Genomic DNA, 26,821 nt, shown 5'->3' on the forward strand with positions numbered 1-26,821 from the left:
AGCTTTGGGTGAAGCACTCGGTCTTCTCCTGCCCTGATGTGTCTATATGATTTCCTCCCAAAAAATAATTTGAAGCCTTGGAATTGTCAGTGAGGTTTCTCTTGAATTACAGCTCCGTTCATGTCAGTGTATGGCACTTTGTCTCATTCAGAACGGGGTCTTTTTGTTTTATTTTTAAATTAAAAATTTGCAGTGTTGGGTAGAAACCCACATATGTGACAACTAATGCTAGTTACTTTAGTTAGGAAGCATGAGGGATCAGGAATATTTCTAGACTTTTTTTTTTTAAATTCCTTTTTAAAAAAAGCTACTTTAAGAAGAATAACACTTTGCCTGCTGAATTTGCCGTTCTTGCTTCCTGAATTCACTTCTCTGCCTCTCCCCTTCTGAAAGATGGGAGTGTGGATGAATCTAGGAACTTTCTTTTCAAAGGCTCAGCTTTCTTAAGTCTTTATTTTCCTTGGCATGAGGAGCTTTCAAGTGGGTTCAGCATGAAGGAGAATGACACTCTTCTGCAGTGTAGTGGAAATCATGGCAAGCTGCTTGTGGTGTTCTTGGCTGTCTCTGCTGATAAAATAAATCTCTTACAAACATTTTTATTTGAAGCTACCATAGCTGCTTGCTTGCTTAGGCAAGAAACCTATGTAAATAGGCAAGTTGTCAAATGTGGTGAGTAATCACATCAGTACTTCCTTGCTGATAATGAACAGTGGGAAATAGTAAAGATGAGGAGGCAAGAAAGGAAGGTCTTTTCCCTGGGCTAGTCAAATCACCGACTAGGTGAAAATTTGGAGATTATTCTCCCATATACAGAATATGTGGCCAAAGAGTCACAGGGGCAAGTACTATTTACTGTCTTGTGGATCATCCAACCTGATACGCAGTTGAGGACGTTCCCTAACTGGCCATATGGAAAGGATATCTTTTGTGGATATAGTAGCTGACCAGAGCAGTGCTTAGGGTTATGTATATTGTGTAGGAGGCTTTTGCTTGCACGCAAATATAAAATGTCCAGAATTCTACTTTTACCTGCTGTAATGATGATCAATCTTTTAGAAGAAGGGAGGAGGGGGGAAAACTAGCTTTGGAAAAACTCTGGAAAATAGCTGCAAGTTGCAGTGGGAATACCTTAAAACTGTTCTAAGAAGTAAAAAGAAGACTTAAAAAAAAAAACCCCAAACTTTTTGTCATAGCTACTTTCTTTTTAAAACACCTTAAAATGGAACCTTGTCAAAATGTTTATTTCCAGCAACTATGCTGTGTTGCTATTTTTAATATTGAAATGTTGAAAGTTTGGGCTTTTAGTATTGCAAGCAGTGTTAGGCCAGTGAAATATCAGAACTCATCGTTTCAATCTTACAAACTGAAAAATTATTTTCTTTAGAATACTCTGAACATCAGTTGTCAACATTTATTTTTTTACTGCATATAATGGTACACCAACGTTTGACCAGTAGAGGGCAATGGGTATGTGCATGCGTAGGTACAATGCTCCATAATTTGTGCTGGAGTCACTTGGATGTTTCATGTTCAGGGGTTTTGTTTTTTCCACTGTTGTTGTTGGTGATGAGAGCTGAATTTTGGACCCAGCTGTCCACAGGAAGCTGGGCAGTGTTGCATAATTGGAGATCTCTGGACTTCTGTCCTTTCTTTCTTGCCCTCCCCAACTTGTTTTTCCTTCAGTAGAGATGACATTACAAATTCTCAGAGCCTTAACTATCTGCAGGATTATTGAAGATTACTTGAACTGAAAAGAGTTACGCAAATCCTGGACAAAGATACTTGAAATATCTTAATTTGTAACGCAGGCAGAATTCAAATATTGTTTCACAGACTTTCTTCACACTTCTCTTGTCCTTAGAACTGCTAATTTGCAGCTTGAAATAGATGACTTCTCAAGATAGCCATCACTTTTGTCCATACACTAACAATCTGGTAACTACTAGTGACATGTATTACCAGGCTTTCAAGTATTAACAATTATCTGAAGAACGCATTTTAGTCCTAATGATTTTATTCCTTGCTAATCATATGCACTGCCTTGCCTCACGACTCTTCGTGTTTCCTTTTTAGTCTGAAACTCAGAATAGCGGTGCAGCGTCTGGTCAAGAGCATACTCCGCCTGCGTCCACCAACATGTCTATGAGCCCTCGGCAGCGCCGTGCCCAGCAGCAGAGTCAGAGGCGGCCTCCATCTTCAACTGACTTCAATCGGGTACAGCAACCAAGAGTCAACATGAACCACACTGGGTCGACTGTTCTGATTGTCCTGCTGACTTTTGCATTGGCAGCTCTTATATTTCGTAGAATATGTTTGGCTAACGAGTATATATTTGAGTTATAAGGTTGTTTCTGTCGTAACAGCGGTGACTTGAATGCTTCATTGAACATTCTGTATTGGGTATGACATGAGAACTGTTTACAAAGGTTACTTTTTGTATTTACGCTTAAATCCTTATGAATGTTAATGTACCTACAGATACATTACTTGTAAGAAAAGCGAAGTTGGACATTTAACTACAACAAGTGTTAATTGAGTGCCCACTAGATACTTGGAGAACGAGTATGGTGGAACAGTAACGTTAAGGCATGTGGGGAGGGGAGTCATTTTAAGTAATTTATCAACTAGAAAAAGACAATTTAAAAATTAAGTGGTTGATTCACTTTTTTTATGGAACATAAATGCAATTAATCACTCCATCGAAATTAGTATAACATTTGACAAGGAATTCTAAAGTGAAACACGAATATGTGTTTGTGTCCAGTGACCTCTTAATTTAGAGGGGGTACAGTTTTGTAACCACTTTTATTTACCATGACACATTTCTAGAGGGAGAGCACATACAAATTGGTTGTGATGCTGCTTTGTGTGTGTGAAAGGGAGAAAGGAGTAGGGGAGGAAAGAAGGGGCCAGTAAACTACTTGCATTATTCTGATTTTTATTTTTTGGAAGAAAGATTGGATAATCTTTTGCAAGATTTGAATATCCTCTTCCAATACTCTCAATTGTATATCTTGTTTTTTTAAAGTTGAAGGTTATATAAAACATGTCTATTCTTGCAATAGTTATAAATATGTAATATAATTATTTACCCAGAGCTATTGTCTTTTAATTATACCAGAATATACATAATGTGTTGAACTGAATGTTTCATGTGTGGTTTTAATTACTAAAGAAAATTTAAACCGTATTATACTTAAACTCTCATCTATATGAACATGCTTAAGAGAAATATTTATTAAAACCTTGGTAGTAATAAAGAGTTTCAAGCCAGTCTTCAGTTATGTTTCAAGTATCACATGGCCTTTTGTTTGGTTGGTGGCTTTTTTTTTTAGTTTCAGTTTCTTTTCAAAACCTAAAATCAATATTGGACCCAGAGGCTTTCTGCATTATTAGTTTACTAAAAAAATAAACAATTGGTAATTTTCATGAATGCTGTGAAATCACATATACAAGCAGTAGACCTACAATTGTAAGGGTTTTGGGAGGTTTTGTCTGTGAACATTTAAGTACTGCAGTGAAGTAGAAGAAAGCAATCAGTGGGATAATTTTCCTCTTGTATTATTGTTCAGATTTAAATGTATTCTAGCACGTTTATTTCAAAGACAATGAAATTTAGCTAACTTTCATTACGTTGCTGTCAAACCTGGTAGCACTGACTTAAGTGGGATTGTCATCCTGTTTCTCAGCAAGTATTTATCAGGCTGCCTGCAACTTTCTAGAATTTTGTTAAGTATAGAGTATGTATTAATGTTTTGAAACATTGAAGTAGGTAAAATAACATCTAAAATTAGGAAAGCCCATTTTGTGTCTAAGGCGAATGTGGAAATTTAAAAAACAAATCAAAACCAAAACCCACAAAACCTGAGTTCTTTTTTAGCGCTTCTTCTGGGTTGTTGATAATCTTGTTTGCAGGTACAATGGAACAAAAATCAAAAAATAGTTTTGTTAAGTTCAGACAAAAGCGTGTAGTTTGTTCAGCCAGTTCAGCAGTTGCTTCCACATTCTGCTGCAGAACAATTTGATGTCAGTATTTTAATTGATGTGGTTTTACCTAATTTGTATGTTTATTTCATTAGAAATTTAAAAAAGCCAACAGCAACCAGAAAAACCGTCACCAAAATCCCCCCAAAACCCTCTCCAGATCCTGTAGCCTCTAAAATAAAAGTACGAGTGTTTCCTAGTTGGTATGTTGCTTGAATACCTGCTCTGTTCAAATATTGCAAACCTGGGCTCACAGAAGAGGGTTCTGGAAGGGCTCTGACCCAAAAGAAAACTTTGCTGGATTTTGACTGCTCTGCTGTGAATGTGCTTTTCTTTCCCTGGAGACTCACTGGTCTGTGCCAAGCAAACTTTTGCTCTCCTACCTGTACCACGTGCTGGCTATTAAAGCAGCCAAGTCTTCTGCAGAGAGGCAGCCTACATCGCCCTTTGGGCTAGCAGAAAATAAGATTTGAACGGTTCTGAAAATGGCCTCCTCTTTGTGATTAAAGAAATAGCTGCTTTGTAGCTTTTCATTTTTATTTTCAGACTTCTATTAATAAAAAAAAGTTAAAATGCCTGATTGTGCAAATACCTATTTGAAAAATTAAATATTAATGGTGACTTGATTTATGTAAAGAGTCTATTGCATGTATAGATACTGCGGGGGTTACCGTGTTTTAATTCTCCTTTAAAAGTTAACAGTAAAGAAAATTAATTTTCAGAGGAAATAGCTCATCTTTTATCTTCAACAGCACAAAGAGCCAGGCTAAACTGGAAAACAAAATCTCGACTGCTACAAAACCATTGAAATATGTACATTTTACAATGATATGTGTCTGAGACATGGCACAGGCACTTCCCAGCGGAAGAAGAAGCCCGGCGAAGGAACAGAAAATCTGGAAAGCCTAATGAAAGGGGACAGCCCGGTTTTACAGAGTCTGGCAGAAGGATAGCGCTGCCCCGAGATTAGGGGATTGAGCAAAAAGCTGGCGTGCAGAATTGCGGGTTTTTATGTAATGGCTTTAGTAAATATCCTTTAGGACCCAGTGGAAATGTTTGGTGAGGCAAACTTCATGAGTAATGGCCAATCGTTAAGCGGTGATGAGGGAAGAGCTTTGAGTGAGAAACCCCTGAAAGCCTCTCGGAAACACCGCGTGGGGAAAGCAGCGTTCCTACCACCCATCGCCGGCGAACATGCGACGCCGGAATTAGAGTGGATTCGATGTTTAAACCCGGGGGGACTTGCACTGCAGGAGGTTACTGGAGCGCAGAGTGCCCGGCTCCTGTTGCCAGCAAGATGCCTTATTTTGCAAAACTCCTTTTATTAATCTTCTGCTTAGTTCTTCTTGTGGAAAGCAGAAGGCACAGGAGGAGGAGGTGGACAAGCCAGCTGGAGGTGCAGAGGGCAAGGTAAGGGTTATTAAAGCACGTAGGTTTCTCTTCCTGTAATGCTATAAATGCATTACTACATAGACATAAAAATCTGCCTTGTCAGTGTCTTTGTGTCTATTGTACGGGCAAACAGCTTTATAGGTAATGTTTTCTGAATCGTGTCTGCTACTATATTCAGTTTTAACTGCAAATGGATGTGTTTAATGAGAATTAACTCTTAACGAGGCATGTTTTGCAGATAGGTTGTCTACTTCAGCTTGGTAAAAATATTTTTAGCCTTGTATGTGAATTTCAGAGAGAATTTGGAGAAGTTGCAATTAATAGAGATGTTCAAATCTGCGTGTTGTTTCAGCACTGTTTCAAGAGCAGGTTATTTACCCTGCTTGCTGGAATGTCTGTGCTGCTTACATTCACGCGAAATATATTTATTTTCTTACAATTTGAGGTGGGGGTGTTGGTTAGCATGCGTGGTATTAACTAACAACTTCTAAATCCCTGGAAGTTACCCAGGGATTGTAAAATTAAAAATACATTTTGAAGAAATACACGGAAGCTTTACAAAAATACATATTTTAAAATCAAATAAAGGCACAAGAAAGAGTTAAAGGTCTTAGCAAAGTTTATTAGATTTACTGTTGCTGAGATTTGACCAGAGGTTTACATTAGGAAAGATAATCTTCCAAACCTGTCAGACAGTGCAAAGTATGTTATCCTTTTTTGTAGTTATGTCATCCAGTGGCAATTATATCTTACAAGATTGTTCATTGTTTGAAGGGCTCAAAAATAAAATTGGGTTAATCCGCCTTATTAAACGGCTTCGCTATGGCTGTAAACCTGCGTCTTTTCATTTATTTTGTTGGGTTTTTTAGTTTAACACTCAACACTTCTGTGGAGAGTGATTACTTGATTGATTCAAGTGGTTACTTGAACATTTTACAAAGAAATGTTGTGATACAATTGAAAGCAAAGAATACCTAATGTGCTCTCAGATTTTTACTATATATTGGAAAATACAGTAGCATATGCTTTTAGTGACATAAATGTTATAAAGCTGGAACAGCTAGGGCCTGATTCTGAAATCCTAAAGCCAACTGAAGATTTTCCACTGATTTCCACAAAATCTCCATTATTTCATTTAACTTTGAAATTTTTTCCAAGTCTATTTCTGGGAAATACGGAGAATTCATCAGCATCATTTTCTTGCAAACCATTCACATGTAGTAGAGATCATCTACTTTGAAGTAACCAAATAGTATAAATCCTTCTTTTAAAAATGACTTTTCCCCAAAGTAGTGCCATTCTCTGGGTTAAAAGATGTTTGAATATTTTGTACTTCATTTAAACATTGTGAAAATAAATTACCATTTATATAGTGCCGTTATTTTTCTGAAGCTCTGATAGAGTGGAAGTCAAAGCAGCACTAAAATTATTTATATAAATGAGTTTACTATAAAGAATTAAGTGATACCGTTTGGTTTCCTGTGGAATAATGATTTTAATGAACAGTTTTCCAGCCTGGTAGAACCTGAGGAAGTATATGTCTTTTTGAGATATATATGTACACTCACACACATTTCCTATGCAATGTAGTTATTTAAAAGTATATAAAATCAAGTTTTAGGGACTATCAAGTGTGAATGATATTTTAAATACAGAAAATTCTGCAATACTGCCAAAAAAAAAAAACCAAAAAAGTGTATGGAGCCATGACATTGATATTTTAAATTTTCAGTTATGTAGAAAAAATGTAGTTGTCTCTAAACCAGCAATGAATAGCGGACACTTCTAGTAAAAGGAAATTAAAACCAATTCCTGTGCTGGTTTTCTAATCATGCAAAAGAACAGAAAACAGTGTCCTTTTTAATAATTTCATCACATTTTCTGCTTCGTATTTCTCTTGTTGACTTACCGTAAGAAATGCAGTAAATTTTACAGTAAATGTATTAGCCAAGAAAATTTATTTCTAAGTTTGGGAATCTACATTTGACAAGTTTGATGCTTCGTGTCCTTTAAGGCGATGCATCAACCTGATCTAAAGATCTTTACACTGATTTTAGGAAGCTAGCTTGAGTTGCGCGAGTGCAGAGCATCTCCGTTTCTGTAGCTCGTTACTTGAAGGTTGTAGGGAGGCTCTTGCCCGCGGGGCTCTGGGGGCGGGGGGTCACTGGTCCTGCAGGTGCCGAGGCAGCTCTCGGCCGAGTCTACGCAGAGAAGCTGAGCCCGTGCCTTCATGGGAAAGGAAAATGCTGAAGCCAGGTTAGGGCTGTGGGGCTAGGAACCCCAACTGAGAAATGCCAGGTGAAGGGTTGCCTGTGCATCCTTAATTACTCTCCTTGTTTTACGTCAATATTGAGCTGTCACGCATTATTTTTTCTGGGAGCGGTACCTCACTCAGCATGCTGAATGGGTAACGCTTGCTTAATTAGAAACTGTGTCATGTTTAATTTTCCCTTATTTCTGCATCCCCCCGCCTCACTGATAATGCAGCTCTTCTACAAAGTGAGGTATAACTTAAAAAACTGCCTCTGTGCCGCATTGCCATGACCATTGCCTGGTGCAGCTTCATGTTGTGCTCTGGAGAGCCTGGGATTTGCGTAGGAAGTGGGGGTGTGCTCCTTGAGAATTGGTACTTTAATAGTAGGGGTTTTACATTTCCCAGCGACGCAGTCTCTGACATTTATATATCACCGTCGTACTGACTGTACAGCGCGCGTGTGCGCGGGCCTGTAGCTTCCTCAGAGCATCAGCCGAACTGGAAGTGCCAAGCAAGTGCTGTTGGCACGTCCAACGTGGGGGTTTTGAAACCGTGTGGGGTACTCTTCAGTAGCTCTGCAGCGGCGGCGTCTCGGGAATCGCGAAGTGCCGGCAGTCCTCCCAGACTATCCAGCTGGACAGGATTTCCTCACAGAAAAAGAGAAACTCTGAAAAACAGTGCTTTTTGCTCTATAAAAGTTGCTGAAAATGCTTCTGGTAATGTTTATTGCTCTGCATAAATTGTCCTAGAAGAGAGGGCTCTGGAGACATTTGCCATCTGGATTGTGCCGTTGAATGCCGTGTTTCCAGTGGCCCCTGCCCATCTGGCTCCGAGTCTCCGAGCCTGTTCCTCTCTCCTGCAAGTTGTGTGAAGCCTTGTGCTTCAACCAGCAGAAACATTGGGCTTTTGAAACTGAAGTGGCTTTGAGCTTCTGTCAGCTAAACGCTTCCTGCCAAGGTTTTTTGGAAATGGTCAGTGGTTTGGAGTATCATCTCATTAGAGATGTAATTTTCAGGGCATGCTACATGCCAGCCTTAGGTTGGGACCCAGAAGCAGAAGACAACCATCAGGGCATTGGCAGCACAAGGCTCAGCACATGGACTGTTTTTCCAAAGAGCGGGCCGCTGGGGCAAGTATCTGCTGATCCCTGCTGAAACGTCTGCGGCTGGCAGGCATGCTCCCACCGTCACCTTGCAGGGCTGCATTTTTCCCCCCCCAACTTTCAACCAGGTGCTGCAGACATGTCTTCTGGCCTGTGGTACCTCCCAACCCCTACTGATCCCTTCTGCTCTGTGGTGGATTTTCAGAAAATTTGATATTTGTAAGTGGCTTAGTGGTTAAAATGTTGATAACCATTTTTTACAGGGCTATGAAGATGATGAGGGGATTGGAACGCCTCTCTTATGAAGAAGGGCTGAAGGATTTGGGTCTCTTCAGTCTGGAAAAAAGATGACTGAGGGGGGATCTTATCAATTCTTATGAATACTTAAAGGATGGCTGTCAGGAGGATGGGGCCAGGCTCTTTTCAGTGGTGCCCAGTGACAGGACAAGAGGTAATGGGCACAAACTTGAGCATAGGAAGTTCCACCTAAACATGAGGAGGAACTTTACTTTGAGGGTGGCAGAGCACTGGAACAGGCTGCCCAGAGAGGTGGTGGAGTCTCCAACTCTGGAGACATTCAAAACCCGCCTGGATGCGTTCCTGTGCAACCTGCTCTAGGTGACCCTGCTCTGGCAGGGATGTTGGACTAGATGATCTCCAGAGGTCCCTTCCAACCCTACCATTCTGTGATTTGTTCAGCATTTTGGCTTTGTTTACTCTGCTGAGAAAATACTAATTTTTTTCAGTAGCTGGTCATTGGTAAATGCTGTGATAGAAATACAGAGTTATTTTAAGACTACCTTCAGAGTTGATAATGCTGAGGGACCGCTACATGTGATTCTCTTGCTCACCTGGGGTTCAAGTCCAGGGCATTGCACAGCCTCTAGTTCTGCAAGGTTTGATGTCTCCTGAGATTTTTTTTCACCGACACCGTAGCAGGGCCAAATACCAGCATGAAACAAAAGCAGGGACAGCCATGCACACACAAAAATGACAGGTCTCAGAAGCAAACCTCATGCCTTATCTTGGCTGCGTGCTCCACGTCTTCATGTTTGCCATTTCGACTTCTCTGCTGTTACAAATGTTGCCCCCTCTGACTTTGTAGTAGCTGTGCAGTTGCCGGTGTAGAGTGTGAGATGTTCGAGCCTCCACACTGCTTCCTCCCCAGCCTGCCTGCGTTCAGCCCTGTCTCTTCGGCAGTCATGCCTCCTCCTGCCTCTTCAGCTCCCTTTGCGAGACATTTTACCTTCTGCTTGTGTTACTGCTCTTGGTTTTGGGCTGGATAGATGTAGGGAGAAGCAAAGAGTGCAGGGCTTGGGATACACTTGCTAAAAAAGAGGTACCATTTATTGCTGCAAAGAACGAATGTATTCTGCATTCATCTTTAATAAACTGAAAACATGCAAAACCATAGAACAGATTTGGCGTTTTTTTCTGGTTAAAACCCGTACTTTACCAAAACCAAGCAAAAATGGGGGATCCTAAGCAACAGATGATAAGGTGTGTTAGGCGTGTGACCGTGAAATTTTCCTAATCTGTATAATAACAGTGATTGTGTGCATCCTCTGAGTTTGTGTCCATCATTTTCCAGGATATGATTTAGGGTTTTTTTTTCTAGAAATCTGGCAAGGAAAGTCACTTTCCGTTCTTTCTCGCTTCAGGTGTAAAACCACAGATGTGTAAGTGTGGAGCATGTTATATCCAGATGTGGGGCAACAGAGTCTCTCTCCCCTGTGGCTTTGGGAACAATAGGGACCGGTGCAGCCATTCATGTAAACCAGATAGACCTGTCTTTTTATGGAGCTACCAGGGCCTCTTGGGCAACTGGGACTTGTCAAGCCCTTGAATTGGTGGCCCGAACAGGCAATGGAAGGAGACCTCCCCAAAATCGAGATCTTGATGTTCCCAACTTATCAGAAAGTTCTCGATCGAATCTGATCCCATGTGATCTGTGTACATTAATATTAAAGATACACATCTATGTGGGGTACGCTGATAGAGTAATGGAGAGAATAAATTTGGAATGCTCATCTAGGAGCGAGTTAATTGTTATGGCAGTCATAAACTGTTATTGCACCTTCTCTTTTTCATTTATCTTCTCGGGCACCTTTGCATCAGTCATATATTTTACTGGTTAGAAAAACAAAGTTAATGGCACCTTCAACTAATGTGTTTTGGGTTTTTTCCCCAGAGAATATACTGAAATGCAGTAAGATTTTCATTGAAGCTGTAGAAATATTGACCAAATCCTGACAGAAAATGGGATAATAGGAGCCGATGTCCCATGACTATGAGATACCATTTTCTTGTGACCAAAGTCAACACTGAATTTTCCAGAGGGAGGTGCAGAAACCTCACGGACCCTGGCTGCCGGCAGCTGCACCATGCTCCGGTCGGGAATCATGTTTCCTTTCAGGCTCACCACTTGGCCATTGCCTTATGCCTTACAGCATGACAATTGTTTCCAATTTTATAAGTTCTTTATCTTGCTCTGGGAAGGTCTGAACACCTGCATAGATACCCACTGCTTTTTTGAGTCCTGCTCTGCTATTACCTGTGATTTCTCATGCCATCAAAATTTAATTTTCTTTGATGTATTTGGCAATAAGAAAAAAAGATCTATCTCATGCAATCAAGAACAGTTCTGACTAAAAGTGGCTGGAAAGAAAAATATATCAAAAAATTTAGGGCAATAATGGAGAAGCCTTTACAGAAACTTTAGTTGATACCTGTCACCTGCTCTCCTGTATAAACAGGAACAAGTTGTCACAAAAGACAGTTTTATCAAACTCATCCCACATGTAAACAGCAATAAAATTATACATGAAAAACATGGCAAAAAAAGAGATGTGCGGCTTATAAATGAATAGTGGCGAGTTGCAGAAAGTACATAAAGCTGAAAGAACCCCCCCCCAAGCTATGATCAGAAGTGCTAAAGACCAAAAGTACATCAGGGAGGATTTACCAGATACTGGTGATCAGATTGTCAGAAAAGGCGCCCGATGGGCAGGAGTGTCCAGAGCATCCTTCAGCTCTGCAAAGGCACCGGCGGCTCTATTCACCTTTGCTGCAGATAATGAGATACTTCCTATGCCAAAGAGTGGTGGGGGCGGCATGGGAAACCCACCGGAAAGGGTCAGAAGATACCAGCATAGCTGTTGTCACGCACTGTTGTAAAGTATGGGTTTGTTTGGTTTTTTTTTTTTTCAAACAACCTTGGTCTTGCTTTTGGATTAAATTGACAAAAAGAGTTATGCATTTCAAAGGCTGTGTAGACTGCCTGTCATTAAAAATAGCTCTATACAAAAATCTTTGTAAATGGGTTAAATTGATTAAAAATTAAATGACAGACCTCTGTCTGTAAATTCGGAATCATCCGTCATGTACCTGAAGGACTGGGCATGAACTGATGGTTAAACTCTGGCTATTAAACGTAATCCCAGGCTCAGGAAATTCCTGAAAACCTCTGTTTTCTTCCTAAGGCAGCGTCGGTGTCCCCCACCAGCCCTGTGGAGCCTCTGCAGCCACAGATTTGTTCTTAGCAACTCTCTTGTGTGCTATTTACTGTTTGATGATTTTTAAACTAATTGATCAGAGCTTGGCATTTCAGCGAGGCCGTGCCATCGATTTACAGGATGGCGTTGTAATACCGTCAGGGTTTTCCATACTATTTCCTCATACAGCACGCAATCCAAAGTTTTATTGGATTTTTAATTTGATTCCCCCCCGCCATACTTTGAGTAGAGAGATTTGATTGAACATTTATTGGTACTTAGGCCTTTCCCTGATGGTTAAAGCCAAGCAGACACAGCAGGATCATTCTTCTCCACTTGCAGCTTTTCAGGAGCAGAGGCAATACCGGGGACTGCGAAGTGGAGAGCTTTGTCAGCAGCCCCGACCTCTGCAGAGAAACACAACCTCCCCCTGCAGCAAGCAGTTAGAGGCTAAACTTTTGCCTCCAGCCATTCCTGTGCGGGGAAATGGGTGATTTTTGTCATTGTTAAAAGGCAAAGCAAGTGCAGACAAACTGCTGGTACTTCGTGGGGCAGATAGGTAGTCTCAGAATAGCATATGACATTGAGTGACCACCGTCAGAAAGATCTTTCTCCTGATAATATCACCCTGGTACCCAGCCAAGCAGGTACCTACGCCGTGGTGCTGGCAGCAGCCCCGCTTCCCTCCATGGGTCTGTGCCCACAAAGCTGCTGGTCCTGCGGCTCTGAAATGGGGCAGGCAGAAGTCGGTTGCAGAGTGCTGCTTGGGCCACAGGAACGTCAGACCAACGCTTTCACTGTCTTTTGCAGTCACATCTATAAGAAGAATCATGACGTGACCAAAACTTGGAGAGGAAAGACGGAGCAGCTTCTCAGGGTTGATGACCATGACTTCACCATGCGGCCGGCTTTTGGAGGTGAGAATAAAACAGTTCACTTGATTTCACGCTCATCTAATAAAAACTCATCTAAACAATCATGTAATTATTAAAAAAAAAAAAAAGCCTCTGGCCAGCTGTACCAGTGGGAAGGAACCACTATCATATAATAATCTGGCTGCAAATACGTTTTCCTCTGACCATTTTCACTCCTTACTGCCAGGCTGGTGCCTGTGCTGGAATTGTTCCTTTTCTCTCTGAGAAGAGAAGATGGTGCTTCTTGTGCTGAAGACCATCCCTGCTTACCTCTAGTCCGGTCAGGAGGTGAGCTTGCTCATTCCAGCGGCTCTCCTGGAGCAAATGAGAGGGGAGAAGCAAAGTGTGGAGTCAGGCTTAGATTGGAAAGCACACAGGACCCCAGGCTGGCAGCCCCTGGGCCAGGTAGAGTGTGCATCGTATGCAGTTGCAGGCTCTGAATGGACAGGACCATGCCCAGCTTGTACATTACAGCGGTGGGAAGGAGGGGAATCCCAAATGCTTGCCTTTTGCCAGCTCACGAGACAGCAGTCACCGCTGAACTGGTCTCAGTGGGGGCGGCCATCCAAGCTGTATTTCATCATATTAAAATGCAAGGGAATAGAACAAGCAAAGAAAAATAGCCAGCTCAGAGAGAGTGCAGCTATGGGATCCCTATTTGTCTTGGTGGCTCTGGGTTGAGTAGAGTTGGGTTTAACAGTAAATGGTTTTCGCGGCCAGTGAAGTCAGTGACAAACTCTGCTCTTCCCAAAGGGATGGGATGGAGCTTTCCCTTTGGTGGGGCAAAAATCAATGTCAGCGTCAGAGAGAGAATCTTGGTAATCTAGGTAGCAGAGAAAAGCCTCAAAGCATGTGCGTTGAATCTTTAGAAACCCAAATCATTAAAGATTGTGGTGCCATGTTGGTTTTTCAGATTATTTTTTTTTTTAAGCCAACCTCATTTTTTTGCAGTTTGGCTGATGACTTCTGAATGCCTGATGTGGACAGACTGGAAGCACCACTCTCTCCTCGGTGTCACCACTCTGGCCAAAATACCTGCTGGCCCCTGGGGTTGATGGGGTGGGATGTCAGTGGTATGTCAGGGATTCTCTGGGAGGAGATCTGGACTCCTTCCCTCGACTCGGTTGGAGATAGCTGGGGAGCCACTGTGATTTTTTTTCTTTTTTCCCCTAGTTGGTTGTATGCCAGGGACATGATGCCTGTGCTTTTTGGGGAAGCTGAGGGGTTTTGTTCTGTTGCACTGACAGTTTAGGTTTTCATGTCCAGTGTCACCACTGCACTGTATTTATGTAAACAGACCAAATTTTTACTATTTTTATCAGTGTCACAGAGCCCATGAGGAACACCTTTGTGCACAGTTCCCACTGAGAAGACACACTTAGTTACATGGTTACTCCTCCGGTGCTAATGGAACTGCATTTTAATTTCCTTGTCTTGTTTCCCATGATAGCTCCCATCACAGGCATTAGGATACTGCTAAAACCTAAAAACTTGGAGTAACCTTTATAAAATTGAGGAATATCCTAACAGCCTTCAGTGAGAAGGTGACTTTCTGTAAAGGAAAAACATGGTGTTTCTGTAATTTTTGCTCAAAACCTCCTTATCTTGTAGAGCTACCTGGGACAAAGATGGGGTGTTAGGATAGTTGCGTTAAAGTTGCATGTGGTAAAGAACAAAACACGGCGACAGCTTTGTCGAGGCTCCAGCCTTGGAAAGCCTGATTCACATGCATGGAGGTGGCTCGGGTGCTACAGGTTCTTGCGCAGCTGCAGAATTACGCAGTGTATTTCTAGTGACAGATGATAAGCCTGACCAAAAAGAATATATAAAGGAAAGGAAACAAAAGCCTGGTAAGAGGCGATCCTTACATTTTCTTCTGTATGTCATTCATCGGGCAGTCACAGTGATTTGCTACGCCCTGTGAGTCCTTCCAGTTTTTTTCCTGTGGCAATGCCAGTCACACTGATGTGGTCTGACCCGCACAGGAGAAAAAGGCTTTTGTACTCCTGAAGCGGAGTAGAGGAGCTCATGGGATGTGTGTGTAACTGCTCACTGCCCTAAGACCGTCTCTGCTTTCTAAGAGCAGCTCATGGTCTAAGGGAGAGTCCAGCCCCATGGCATTGCATTGGCACTTTGATGTTATGGCGCAGGTGGGAAAGGCAACTCATCTCTGGAAAACATAAATAGTATCATAAGGAGATTGTGAGTGACGTTAGACTATAAAGAAACCCAGTACTGTAAAAGCGATGGTTCTCAAGCTTGGGGGAATAATGGGCAGCTGTTAACCTTCAACGGTTGGACTCGATGATCTGAAAGGTCCCTTCCAACCTAGGCAATTCCATGACTCAATATTTTTGGTAGACTAGTCTACAACTTTAAGCTAAAAAGGGGATGGGGTCTGCAGCTGCTTTACTGTGGCCACGGTGACTCTTGTTGGTCTGCAGAGCCCAGTCATCAAGCTGCCAGCCCACCACAGCTGTGACCACTGGCCAGAGCAGTCTGGGGTTCTGCAAGGTGAAATTAGAGAAAGGTGAAGGTTTTTTTCAAGAAAAAGTATCTTTGTAAAGAGCAAGTGAGCAAGCAAGTGTTGTGTAAGTTGTGTTATTAACAGCCCAGTGAGCACGGTTGTCTTGCCTGCTCTCAGCCCATTAGAGACAGGCTATTGGCTACGGTGGTAATGACAGAGATTTTTACTTTGCTGATGTTCAAAGTAGCCTACATAAGCGAAAATAGACTGTGTTTGTTTTAGCCCTTAGGGAGTTATCTCCATGTCAGCGACTTTGTTCTAGCCAGCAGATGTTCAGGTATTATTTACAAATATTAATATTTAAAGATTATGTAAATGTTTATTTTGCTGCCTTCCTTAAACATCCATTTTAAGCATTTCATCTATGACATCTCGTATTTTACAGGGAGCTTGTGAATAAGCAGCTTTAGTTGATACTTAAAATAGCTGTATCTTCTTCGCTGAGGAACAACCTAATGCTGTACTTTTATTATATTTCTTCATAGCCCAATAGCCTAATGTCAGCTGGTCCTCGCTGCCCTTTCTGGGCGGTATTTTTGTCAGGGTGGATGGATGAATGGTGGGGTGAATGAAGCATAAGTAGTTCCCTTAGGGTTAGTATCAAGGGCTGGAATAAAACTTGCTTCTCCCTCGATGACCAGCCGTCAGTGGGATGCAGAGGAATGAAGCTCTCCACAGCCATGTGGCAGCTGAGGAGAGCATCCTGGTGGTGGCTGCCTGCAAGCTGCCCACACCTAAGAGGTCCCAAACACATATACTTTCATTAAAAAAATAAATAATATGTATATATTTGCACACACACACTCATGCAGAAACACTGAAGGCTCTTTCGCCCTTTGCAGACGTGGGCTTTCTTACGGACTTTTGCAAGGCTCTCTGGGCGTGCACAAAATATCTGGCAGCAAAGAAAGTCTCAAACCTGCTTGTTTCCTATGCAGATATTTTTATCTCGGGGCCTACATCTGCCTCACTCCTTCAAAGATAGATGAGGGGACAGGGAGACTGTCTCAGAGAAAACCAGTGAGCCTTTGAAATCACAGCCAAAGAGAAAATATTAAAGAGATGTCGCGAAGCTTTAGTCTCAGAGTTGGAGTGGAGAACTGACTCCAGGCATTTTCACGGTAGCACGCTCTTCCCTGTCTTCCAAAACCTGCTGCAGTGTTAAAAAATAAAAACCATGTTTATATTCAGCACCTGTTTCTGACTGGGAACGGACTCACCCTTTGCAGCTTTACTGGCTGCTCCTCAGTGGGTGCTTTTAGGTGCCAAAACACGCTGGGATGCGACAGGCTTTAATGTTGGGCACCTTCTGAAGTCATTCCTGAAGGGGACTTGTGGAAACCTCCTGGGTTCCCCGGAGGGTTTAGCTCCAGACCAGATGTTCCATTCAACCTGGGACAGAGTTTAGTATTCAAACTGGAGTTTTTGCAAGGTGAAACAAGCCACAAAGCCTTCTCAGTGTCAGAACCCACACAAAATGGAGACTTGTTGGATCCATCTGTTCTGTATGTACAACCACTGAATGCAGATGCAAAGTGAGTCTTCTCTAAAGGTAATTTGTAATGCATCTTTTCTATATGCAGCACCTAAGTCGAATGTGTCTTTCTACTGAAGAGCAGGTCACAAAACAGAGCAGCTCACTGCAGAGGGAAGAGAAACGAGGGAGGACTCTTACTGCTGATTCTCAGGACACTGGGTTGTGAACTTGGCAAAGGAATAAAGACCTATAAAGCCACAAACACCTTGGTGGCCAGCCACAAATCAGGCTGGTCCCTGATTATCTTTTTAATACCCAAGTTCAGTTGTTTGAGGCAAAGACACTGACATGCAGGAATTTAGAGAAAGAAGATGTTGCTGATGCAGTTTCAGAAGGTGGTACCTTTACAGTGAGAAGGTGCGAGGGTGCTCTGTCGTATCACTTCTAAGTCCCATACAGAAATTGTGGGGCTAGCTAAATTAGGCTACTGCCTAATACAAGAGAGAAAGTAGAAGTGCTCCCATCAGCCTCGGGTTGTGCTTCAGGTCACTTAAATCCTCTCTCAGCATGCGAATATAATATATCTCCCTCAAAATGAAAAAATATTTTCCATTTCTAATTTTTATGTCATCAGATTTGCTAATGACTGTGTGAGTGTCTTGAGCTTACTTGGAAGCTGCCACTGTGCTGTGTCTGAGGTGCAAGGGGAATAGTTTATTGATATGTTAGTTTCTGTGTTTTAAGTGGAAGTCCGTGACTTTTATGAAGCTTTTTAAGATTCCAGGTTTTGCTTTCTGGTTGTGTCAGTCCTGCTGAATTAGGATTTGTGTTCTGCAAGATACTGCTGTGGACAGTGATGGAGATAATGGATGTTGACGTGTTTGCTGTTTCTGGAAGAAATGCTTCAGTTGAAGGTTGTACAATTTCTCTCTGGACCTTGATCTATAAATACTTGAGCTCATGCTTAATTTGAATAATTCCATGAATTTGGATGACACTTTTCAGAGACCTGAAAGTATGAGCTGAAAAGCTTTGCTGGCCTGCAGTCTTTGAGCAAAGCAGCACCGCTTCCTCTTCTCAGCCAAATCCACAGCTTTCACAGGGATCCGTGTAGCTTCCCATCCAGCAGTGAGGATCCCATCCTAGAGAGGAACCTGAGGTTTGAGATTTCTCCAGTGTTCAGTATTCAGGTCTTTTCCCGCTTGTAATTCTCCAAGCTGATCCTTCTGTATTTCCTCTCTCTGAAGAAAAAATGAATATTGATAAAATATCGTTTATGACAAGAAAAAGCTAGTCGATGAGGGCTTTTTTACATTCAGTGCTGTTATCTGGGTTTCTTGTCCTCTGTCTACCTGCTCAGTGTGTCAGACACCATCTCAGCTGTTCTTTTTCCTTCCCATTCACACCTTCCTCATCCTCTGCTCCCTCTCAATAAAGAGATTTTTTTCTGTTTGCTCATCCCTAGTGGCATTTGATGGGGAATTTGCCAAAGCATCTGCAGTCCCAGTGGTCGAACAGTTTAGTTTCCAGAGGAACGGGATTAAAAATCTAGCAGTTCCCGACTGACTCCAAGGATTAGAGAGATCAAACATCTCTTGACAACTTTCTGTGACTGATCAACAGCCGTTTGATTCAATCGTATGTGCTGTAGCCAAGATGACCTTTAAGGAAACCCAGGGTTTGTTTCTGTGGTTTAAAGAGGGCATTTCTTTATGGGACTTCTGTTTTTTGCTTCAGACAGTGCATGCATGTACAATGTTCCTCGCATCAAGTGCCTCTGCCGAACTGCATCTTAGTAGAAGTATCGAAGTGTGATGGGCCAAGTGAATATGCAATTATCATTATCGTTATCAGTTATGCTCATTGTCTAAAGCAGGAGTTGGAGATCAGTAACATTTGGGCTGTCCCCACTGGCCCTTCACCCACTCTTCCCTGCTCAGCCCAACCTCTTGGCCAAGCCTCCTCCAAAGGGTGTCAGTGTCTCAACATGCCCTCATCCCTATTCCTGCGCTTTCTCATTGCCTCAGCCCCAGGTGCTGAGTGAGGAGCAGGCAGAAGGGAAAAGCAGTGATTTCTCCTGCTGATTATAGTAGGAATTTGCCCAAGAAAGGCAGGGTAAGTATTTCCACTGATAAGTAAGTTTTACAGTCTCATCTTCATACTGTCTGTATTAAGAACTTCATGTTTGAGTCCAGGGCTCAAATGAATTCTCCCTCTCTCTCTTATACTCACTGTTTTATCATCCCTCAAATTTGTGATTAATTGCAGAAAAGAAAAAAGTAAAAGCAGTGTCATTGATGTGCAAGACACATAACCCAACCTCAGGCCTCTTCTCTCAGGGGCTTTCCAGACCACCCAGCTTCACACTGAACACCCTTTATTTGGGATTTAATAAAGCTTCATGGCAGCTCTAGAATGAACTTTAGACCTTGTCCTTGCAATGAGGTAACTGCTGGTTATCTGGGAGTCAAACTGAGCATTTGGTGCAGGAACATGAAAATAAGAATATGGACATGGTATTTTATCTTCAAGAGCAGATAGGGAAGGAACAGGAGAGAGGGACAAATGCCAACTTGAGAGTGATCTTCTTTTTGTGGTTTTGTTTTTTGTGGTTTTGCTTTTGTTTTTGGTTTGTTTTTTGGTTTGGTTTTTTTTTTTTTTTTAGTCTCTGATTAGTGTTCAGACAGGCGTGGAAATTGCAGCAGTAAATAGACTTTGGATTGGTTTTGATTTCCTGAATCAAGGCTAAATTAAGCAGTGATACACGGAGAGTGTCTCTTGCAGTCTGGAAGCTGAAGGGGGGGCTGCCCATCACGTGGTGGGCACGCAGCCCCTGGGCACCGGGGAGATGCAGTGGGAAGTACCACGGCAGGCTGCTGCCTTCCTCTTCCAGCACACCCTGATTGCGCTGAGAAGCCGCCCTGGCAGGGGCCGTGCCTTCTCTCTTCGCACTGTGCCTCCCGTGACGCGGCTGTTTGGAAGCACTGCGGGCGCGACTGCGATGTCAACAGCTGTGTGTGACAACAAATAGTATTAGTTACAAATGCCTTCTCTGGCAAGGGCCAGAGGCAGTGCTGAGGCCAGCCTTGTGCCTGCCCTGACGTGGGCTGTGTTGGACCGTGGAGCCTTTCTGAAGTGACTTACTCCGAGCATTGAGCCTTGCTGTAGCAGAGGCCCAAGTATCACAAACATGTCTACGCTGAAGAGCTATGAGGTTATTTAAAGACATTAAGGGAATAGATAAATATTTCAGTCATTGCTTAGGCTCTTCTTGACCACCATGTGTGACTTCACGAGATATCTGAGCAAAGAAAGGCTAATTGGCTACCAACAGGGCACTGTGTTGGTTCCCTGTTGATAATACTGCATGTCAACTTGTTATTACCACAGATACAGTACTTTTCACTGCCTTGTTTAAAAAAAAAACAACAACAAAGCAAGCTTTACTAAGCTGGAGGAATGTCATATAGAAATTTTTTCTTTAGGCGTTGTTTAACTTCTTTTTCATCAATGTCCTAAATAATCATAGAGAGTAGAAGGAAGTGTGGCTGCAACCAAGGTGTAAACTCACAGAGTGATTTCTGATTGAAAAGGAACTGCTTTCAAATACTGTATGTAAGATGGGCAGGGTATGTAGTGAGATGTAGCATCACTTATTGGATCAACTGAAAGAACCGTAAGTAACAAACCACCTCCTTAAAAACAGCACTCTATAAGCTGATTTGCTTGTTAGATCTTGTCATATTCCACAACCACTCAACTGACAAGGACGAAGGGGAGCAGAATACTGCAAAGCTATTGCCACAATATTTCCACTTAATGAAGCCGCTAATTCCTCTGGTCAAACCAGAAGGTGATGGATTTGTGGGGTGACAGAAGGGCCGTGTGCTAGTCATTGTCTGCTGAATGCTGGATTGTAGATTAGGAAGGACACATCTTGCGATGTCTCCTCCTGGAGCAAGGGGCCAGTTAAAAGAAAGGATGCACGGCAAGGCTGACAAGGAAAAGATATCTGTGATTTTGCCACGGATTTGCCTCTCTTTGATAAGTTACAATGGTCTGAGAAGGAATCTACTGTCTGATGAATGGTTGCATCCTGTAGCCAGATCAGTAGGAACGGAGCACGTTTCCTGGCCCAGCAGGCAGGAACTGGCTCCTGACGAGCTGAGCTGGGGTGACCAAAAGCTGAGGGCTCTCTGACCTGCCGTCCTCCTCCCTGCCTGTCTCCCCCGGCCCTGGTGGCCAACTCAGCCACCTGACAGGTCTTTCCCTGGCCTGATTCAAGTCACTGATTTGGAAGAAAATAGTCCAATTGCTGCTGCTACTGTTGGTTTTGGCTGGGTTAATATTCTGTGAGCTGAAGAGCCTTGTAGAAGGTCCCATCACAAGCTCGGTCTACTCCTCTATGCAACTTCACCCTTTGCTGAAAGTCATTCCCTGTGTAGTTCGGGCAGGGGGCTGAGGGCCGTTCTGGCCTGCTGAACGAGCACCCCTGTGTTGTGAAGCCCTGTGTGCAAGAGGAAAAAAATCTTCAGCACTTCTCAGCCCCGCTGCTGGGCATGGTTGTGGCAGCATGTCTGCATTTCATCAGTGGGTGCAGTCTCGGGCTTTGTGGCTTTTCCCAGTTTTGGGGAATACCTGGGAGAAGGGGAACTGAACACCAACATGGTGAGAATTTCCTTGGCCTCCTTATAACAGGGAGCAAGATGGGCTCATGTCATTAGAGTGAAAAATCTTACCAAAGTCTCTAGGCTCCTGGGAAACATGCCAGTGCTGATTAATTGAAATTTCTCCCCAAGTAAATCTTCCTGCAAACACCCTTCAGCTTGGACAGACACCAGCAAGACACAAATAGGAGTGAGGAAATGTTTGCTGGCATTTTTTTTAAGCATGAATTGCGCAGCTCTGCATCTGAACGTGACAGGTAGGTGTCTGTAAGCATCTAGGAGTCATCTAAAAGTGCTGGGTTAGCCACGTTTCAGCTTCATTGCTGGGGGCAACAGTCACTTAAATTGGAATTGGTGGTGCCGAGGACCCTGGCCCTGCTCCACAGGGTTCGCTTCAGGGTGCCTGTACCCAGCACAGCCGCTGATGGACAGGGCGGGTGGAAGGGGGACAGTGTCACCGTCAGCACGCTCTGCTCTAATTCGGTGAGGCTGGCTTACCAAAGCCCTAGCAAAACCTGTATCGGGGCCAGTCCCAGTAATCAGCTTGTCTCATGGGCTTTGTGATTACCCTTTCCCTACCAAAGCCAAGTTGGTGCTTCTTTCTCCTCCAGCAGAGGAAAATGCAAGGTTGTGTTCAAAAGCCCTGAAGATGGGTGTGACTCTGTGTGTGCCGCTGCAGGTACAGAAGCAGGATGGATGGCAGCTTGCAAAAGCGCTCTGCGGTCTCAAAACAGCAGTTCTGCTGCCTTCTTAGGCTTACGGTGCATTCAGAGCTTGGATGTGGTCTTGAAGAAGATGCTACTGTAGCTAAGTACTGCATGGCACTGCGCAGATATGGGTCTGGGTCTACAAAGGGACTGTGGTGCCTCTTAAATACCATCCAACTGCTAATCAGGTTCAAGACCTAGGTGCTAAAAATCTTTGCAAACCTTCATGGAAGCCACTATGGTCCTCGGAAAATTCATTTCTGCAGGGCAAGTCCCAGACATGTCAGCAGAGCAGTCTGTCTCGCTGACAGTGGCCAGGCTGGAGGTACGCTCTAGGTACGCGCATCGGCACAAGCCCTGTGAGACCCACTGCCACACACTGAGAGCTCAACGTAACAGTGGATCCACCTGGACTGTTCCTCAGCAGTTCCAGCTGACCTGCCTTGGTGGGCACATCTCTGTAGGCACTTACCTCCTCAGTGCACTGGAAAAGGTGAAAAAAAGCTGTATAAGGACACACTATATGGAACGTGAGTAACCTGAGGAGGTCCTCTTCACTAATGAGCAGCAGTCTACGGTGAAATTTTGATATAGGGTTTCTAGTTATAGAGGAGTATGAATTTTCTTTGTGAATTTTCTGATTGCTAATTTTAAAACTGCTGTGGAAAACTCTTAACATCATCAATGGGTATATGAAAGAAAATGGTGATGGGCTCTTGAGAGTTTAATGTAGCTTGTCTTGTTGATAAGAAATGAGAAGCCCGCGAGGCAGAGTTCTTTACTCGCAGTTTCTTCTTCTCAGTCCCCTGTTCTTGCAGCCACACTTGTTCATAAAGGCCTAAAATTTATGATGGGATGGCTCAGCTTTTAGAAACATATGCAAATGTTTCATCCAAGCTCTGGATTAGCTGGGCAGTGTCAACATTGCAGTGCTTGCCAAGGGCAAGATAATTCAGTGTTTCAGAAGGGGCCTTACATGGTTATTCACTGACTCTTCCATCAGCCCCCTCATGAAGAATCATGGATAGAAAAGTATAGCATAAGCTCAGAAATGTTTTGCATGCTACCTTATAGTGCTAATTAAATGCAAATGATGTAAAAGAACAGTTATTTACATATCTAAATCTCATTCTCCTACAGGCCCTGCAATTCCTGTTGGGGTGGATGTGCAAGTTGAAAGCTTGGACAGTATTTCTGAGGTTGACATGGTACGTAATCCTCTTTTAAGCCTCAATTATTCCTAGTCATAAAAAGTCCCTCCCACTGGAAATCTATGGATGTCAAATTATTGGTCAGAGGAAAGTAATGGCAGCATTTGGCAAATGCAAAGAGGTTGATACTCAGAACCTGAGACTTGATAAAATCGGGTGATCTTCAGATAAAGATTAAAAGTATGAAGGAAAAAGGGGCCTTAAGTGGGGGAAAAATCAGTGCTATGAAGGATCTATCACAACCGAAAATAGAAATGGCTGCTTAAGAAGATTTGAAGATATATGGTGAAGTTCACATAAGCTGCGCTTAACTGTAGGAGTTTTCTTCCTTAGGGAACCGTTGAGTCCATTTGTTTTAAATGCGTAATTCTGGGAGGTGCGTTAGAAAATTAAGTGGGCAATGTAGATGAGAAGGAGCCGCTCCTGCTCCTTCATCACTGGGAGTAACCTCACTGAGGGGCTGCCAGGGGGGAGCCTGGGCTGCCTCTGCACAACTGGAATTTGGTGTGAGGGAATAGTCTTTCAGTCACTGATGATGCTGTTCAGGAGATTTGCACCAAGTTCAATTGTGATTTACTTTATTTTTTAATTAATTAAAAAACAGGAGGAAATACATGCCGTTGTTAACCCTCAACAGGTTTCAAGGTGTTTCCAGTGAAAAGAGTGTTCACAAGCATTTTCTTGCTTGGTTTTGGGGTGGGTTTGCTTTTTTGGTTTGGGTTTGTCTTTTTTTTTTCCAAACTATAGGAAATGGAATTAAAACACTGGAAAGAGAAGTGGAAAGGGGAACATAGAGGAGAAGCGGAAGCTTCTTGATTCCTTCCTCCTTCTGCCTTTTCCTCCCTGCTTTTGGGCACCTTCTCTGGTCTAGGCAAGACATGAAGACTTAAAGGAAGAGCTTTAGGCTGATGAATTTTTATTGTGGTGCAATACCATCTATCATTAAAAGAAGGGAGCTCGCCTGCCTGAATATTGGAAGAGGGGGCCTGGGGGGATGCCTGCAATGAAGCGGGTGGGAGGGAGCTTTCAGTGCGGGCAATGGCTGTCGCAAGGAGACTTGCTGCTCTAATGTATCAAGAGAATGTCGTAGCCGCAAAAAGACCCAATTAGTGCAAATAAATAACTTGCAATGCTTTCTGTCAGGAGCATCTGATTTCAACAAAAGTCTTGCCCATCAGGAAGCTCTGAGGGCAGCTCTCCCTCCCTTTGCTGTAGACAGCTCTGCAGTCCTATTTTCCCAGCACAGGACAAGTACTTTCCACAGCAGTTGCTGATTTGTATTTGGGGCAGAAGAACGGTCTCCCAGATCAGCCTGGGATATGCTGGTTTGGTTTTCCAGCAGTTTGGCCCAGCGTGGGTGTTCACGGAGAGGAGAGCGGGCAGGAAGCACAGCCAGGGGAGCCAGGTTGGCTGTGTGTCCTGGTTTGAGCGACACAGGACTAATTTATCTTCTAATGCTTGGGAAAACTACACTTTTAGAAGACTCCAGTGTCTGAATTCATGAAAATATTTACTTTATAGCCAGCTAGGCCACATGGGATTCAAGGTCTCGGTGTTTTCAAGCCTTGCCAGGTGCAGGGATGAGGAGGAGCGAGACCCGGGCACTTGACCCAAGCTGCCAACAGGATTATTTCATACCATGAACGTCACATTCCATCTAAATTAGAATGTTTGCTGCGTGGTGCTCTCTCCCTTGATGGTGGTGATCCGGAGAACTCCTTGCCCCGGTGCCAGACCCCTGAGCCCTTCTCTTCCTCCCGGAGCCGTAGCGCTTGCAGTGTCCCACATTTGCTGTCCCCTGCGGGGAGTGCACAGCTTCCTGCTGATAGCATTGGCTGAGTATAATCCTTGTATATTTTATATATACCTATATATATATACACCATATATATATATGGTTCTTTAATATTATTAATTGTTTAGTCTTATCCTATTAAATCTATTTATATTTCAACCCTCGTGTTTCCTTGTTTTCCCCGATTCTCCTTCCTGGTTGGGGAGGGTTCATCAGGTGAGAGAATAATTGTCTAAACGACAATAAATTGTTATGGGTTTCTCAAACCATAACACTGTGCCTGCACCAGACTAGCCTCTTCGGCTCCCCGCTGCAGAGCAGAGCTGCAGGCAGGACTTTCAAACTGCTCTGAAGGGTTAGTGGCCTTGGAAACTGGGTACCCTTGGTCAGGAAGCATTTGGCTACCGCTGCTTCAACAGGCACCTGGTGTCCCAAAGAGGCAGCACACTGAAGCTGGCTGCTGCTGTGTGCACGGGTGGGGGATGCTCTCAAGGCTGCCCGGAGCACGGCACAAACATGAAATGTGCTGCCAGAAGTGAAGCATTTGTGCACGCTCATTCACCGTGCCTCCAGCAGGTACCATCGTTCTCTCACTCATTGTAAAACTTGTTTCCTAAGGGATTTTCCTGCTCATGAATGGTGAAATAAATGCCTTTTCTTGGTTTGTAACCAGTACGTGTGCTGGTCAGAACGGAACAAGTGATTGCAAATTGCCTCCTTTGACTCAGTCCATGAGAAAACATCCATAAGTTGGATTTTGTGCCTAGAAGCTGTGCCAGCTGCCACTCGGGCTTGATGTTGGCAGCACTTGGTCGCCATTGGCCAACTTGTGTGTTGGCCATTGGGGGCCTGTTTGGAGAGAGAAGGGCGCAGAAGGCGAGGGAGGAGAGGGCTCCTGCCTGGCGGGATGGGGAAAGGGCCACACCTGGGAAGGACAGCCCTTCCCACGCTGTCCCTGCAGGCAGTCTCTGTGCCCCACTGTGGTGGCTGTAAGTCACGCCGGGGGTGCCTGGCGGATGCCACGTTGGTCCCTGTGCTCCCATGATGGAGCTGCCCAGAGGCATTCTGCAGCCTTAGGCTGCCTGGCCCTCCTCTTGCACCACGGCCAGAGGGCTGGTCAGAGCTGTTCACCCTGAATAGCCAACCATATTTTTACCCCTTTTTTTCCTTCTGGTGTAAGTGGCACTAACTCCTAAGAAACCATCAGTTACGCCTCTTCCCTGCTTTCCTTTTCCCCAGCTCCAGTCAAGCTGATGTGCTTTCCTCATCCAGCCCCTGATGTTGACTTCTCCAGCCA

At 43.6% G+C, this 26,821-nt stretch overlaps 2 protein-coding genes across 2 annotated transcripts in view; both read left to right on the forward strand.

Moving 5' to 3' along the window:
• UBE2J1 (ubiquitin conjugating enzyme E2 J1) overlaps window positions 1-4,610 on the forward strand; it is a 32,873-nt gene extending 28,263 nt beyond the window's left edge. The window contains exon 8 of the mRNA XM_063329994.1: window positions 2,074-4,610. Within this exon, the coding sequence (XP_063186064.1) occupies window positions 2,074-2,343 (270 nt within the window). The 3' untranslated portion in view covers window positions 2,344-4,610. The remainder of the gene's footprint in view (window positions 1-2,073) is intronic.
• A 138-nt stretch (window positions 4,611-4,748) lies between these two features.
• The window catches only part of LOC134513383 (gamma-aminobutyric acid receptor subunit rho-2), a 35,817-nt gene continuing 13,744 nt past the window's right edge, over window positions 4,749-26,821 (forward strand). The window contains exons 1-3 of the mRNA XM_063329993.1: window positions 4,749-5,394; window positions 13,037-13,143; window positions 23,659-23,726. Coding sequence (XP_063186063.1) covers window positions 5,207-5,394; window positions 13,037-13,143; window positions 23,659-23,726 — 363 coding nt within the window. The 5' untranslated portion in view covers window positions 4,749-5,206. The remainder of the gene's footprint in view (window positions 5,395-13,036; window positions 13,144-23,658; window positions 23,727-26,821) is intronic.

Source organism: Chroicocephalus ridibundus, chromosome 3, assembly GCF_963924245.1.
Source record: "Chroicocephalus ridibundus chromosome 3, bChrRid1.1, whole genome shotgun sequence".
Lineage (NCBI taxonomy): Eukaryota > Metazoa > Chordata > Aves > Charadriiformes > Laridae > Chroicocephalus > Chroicocephalus ridibundus.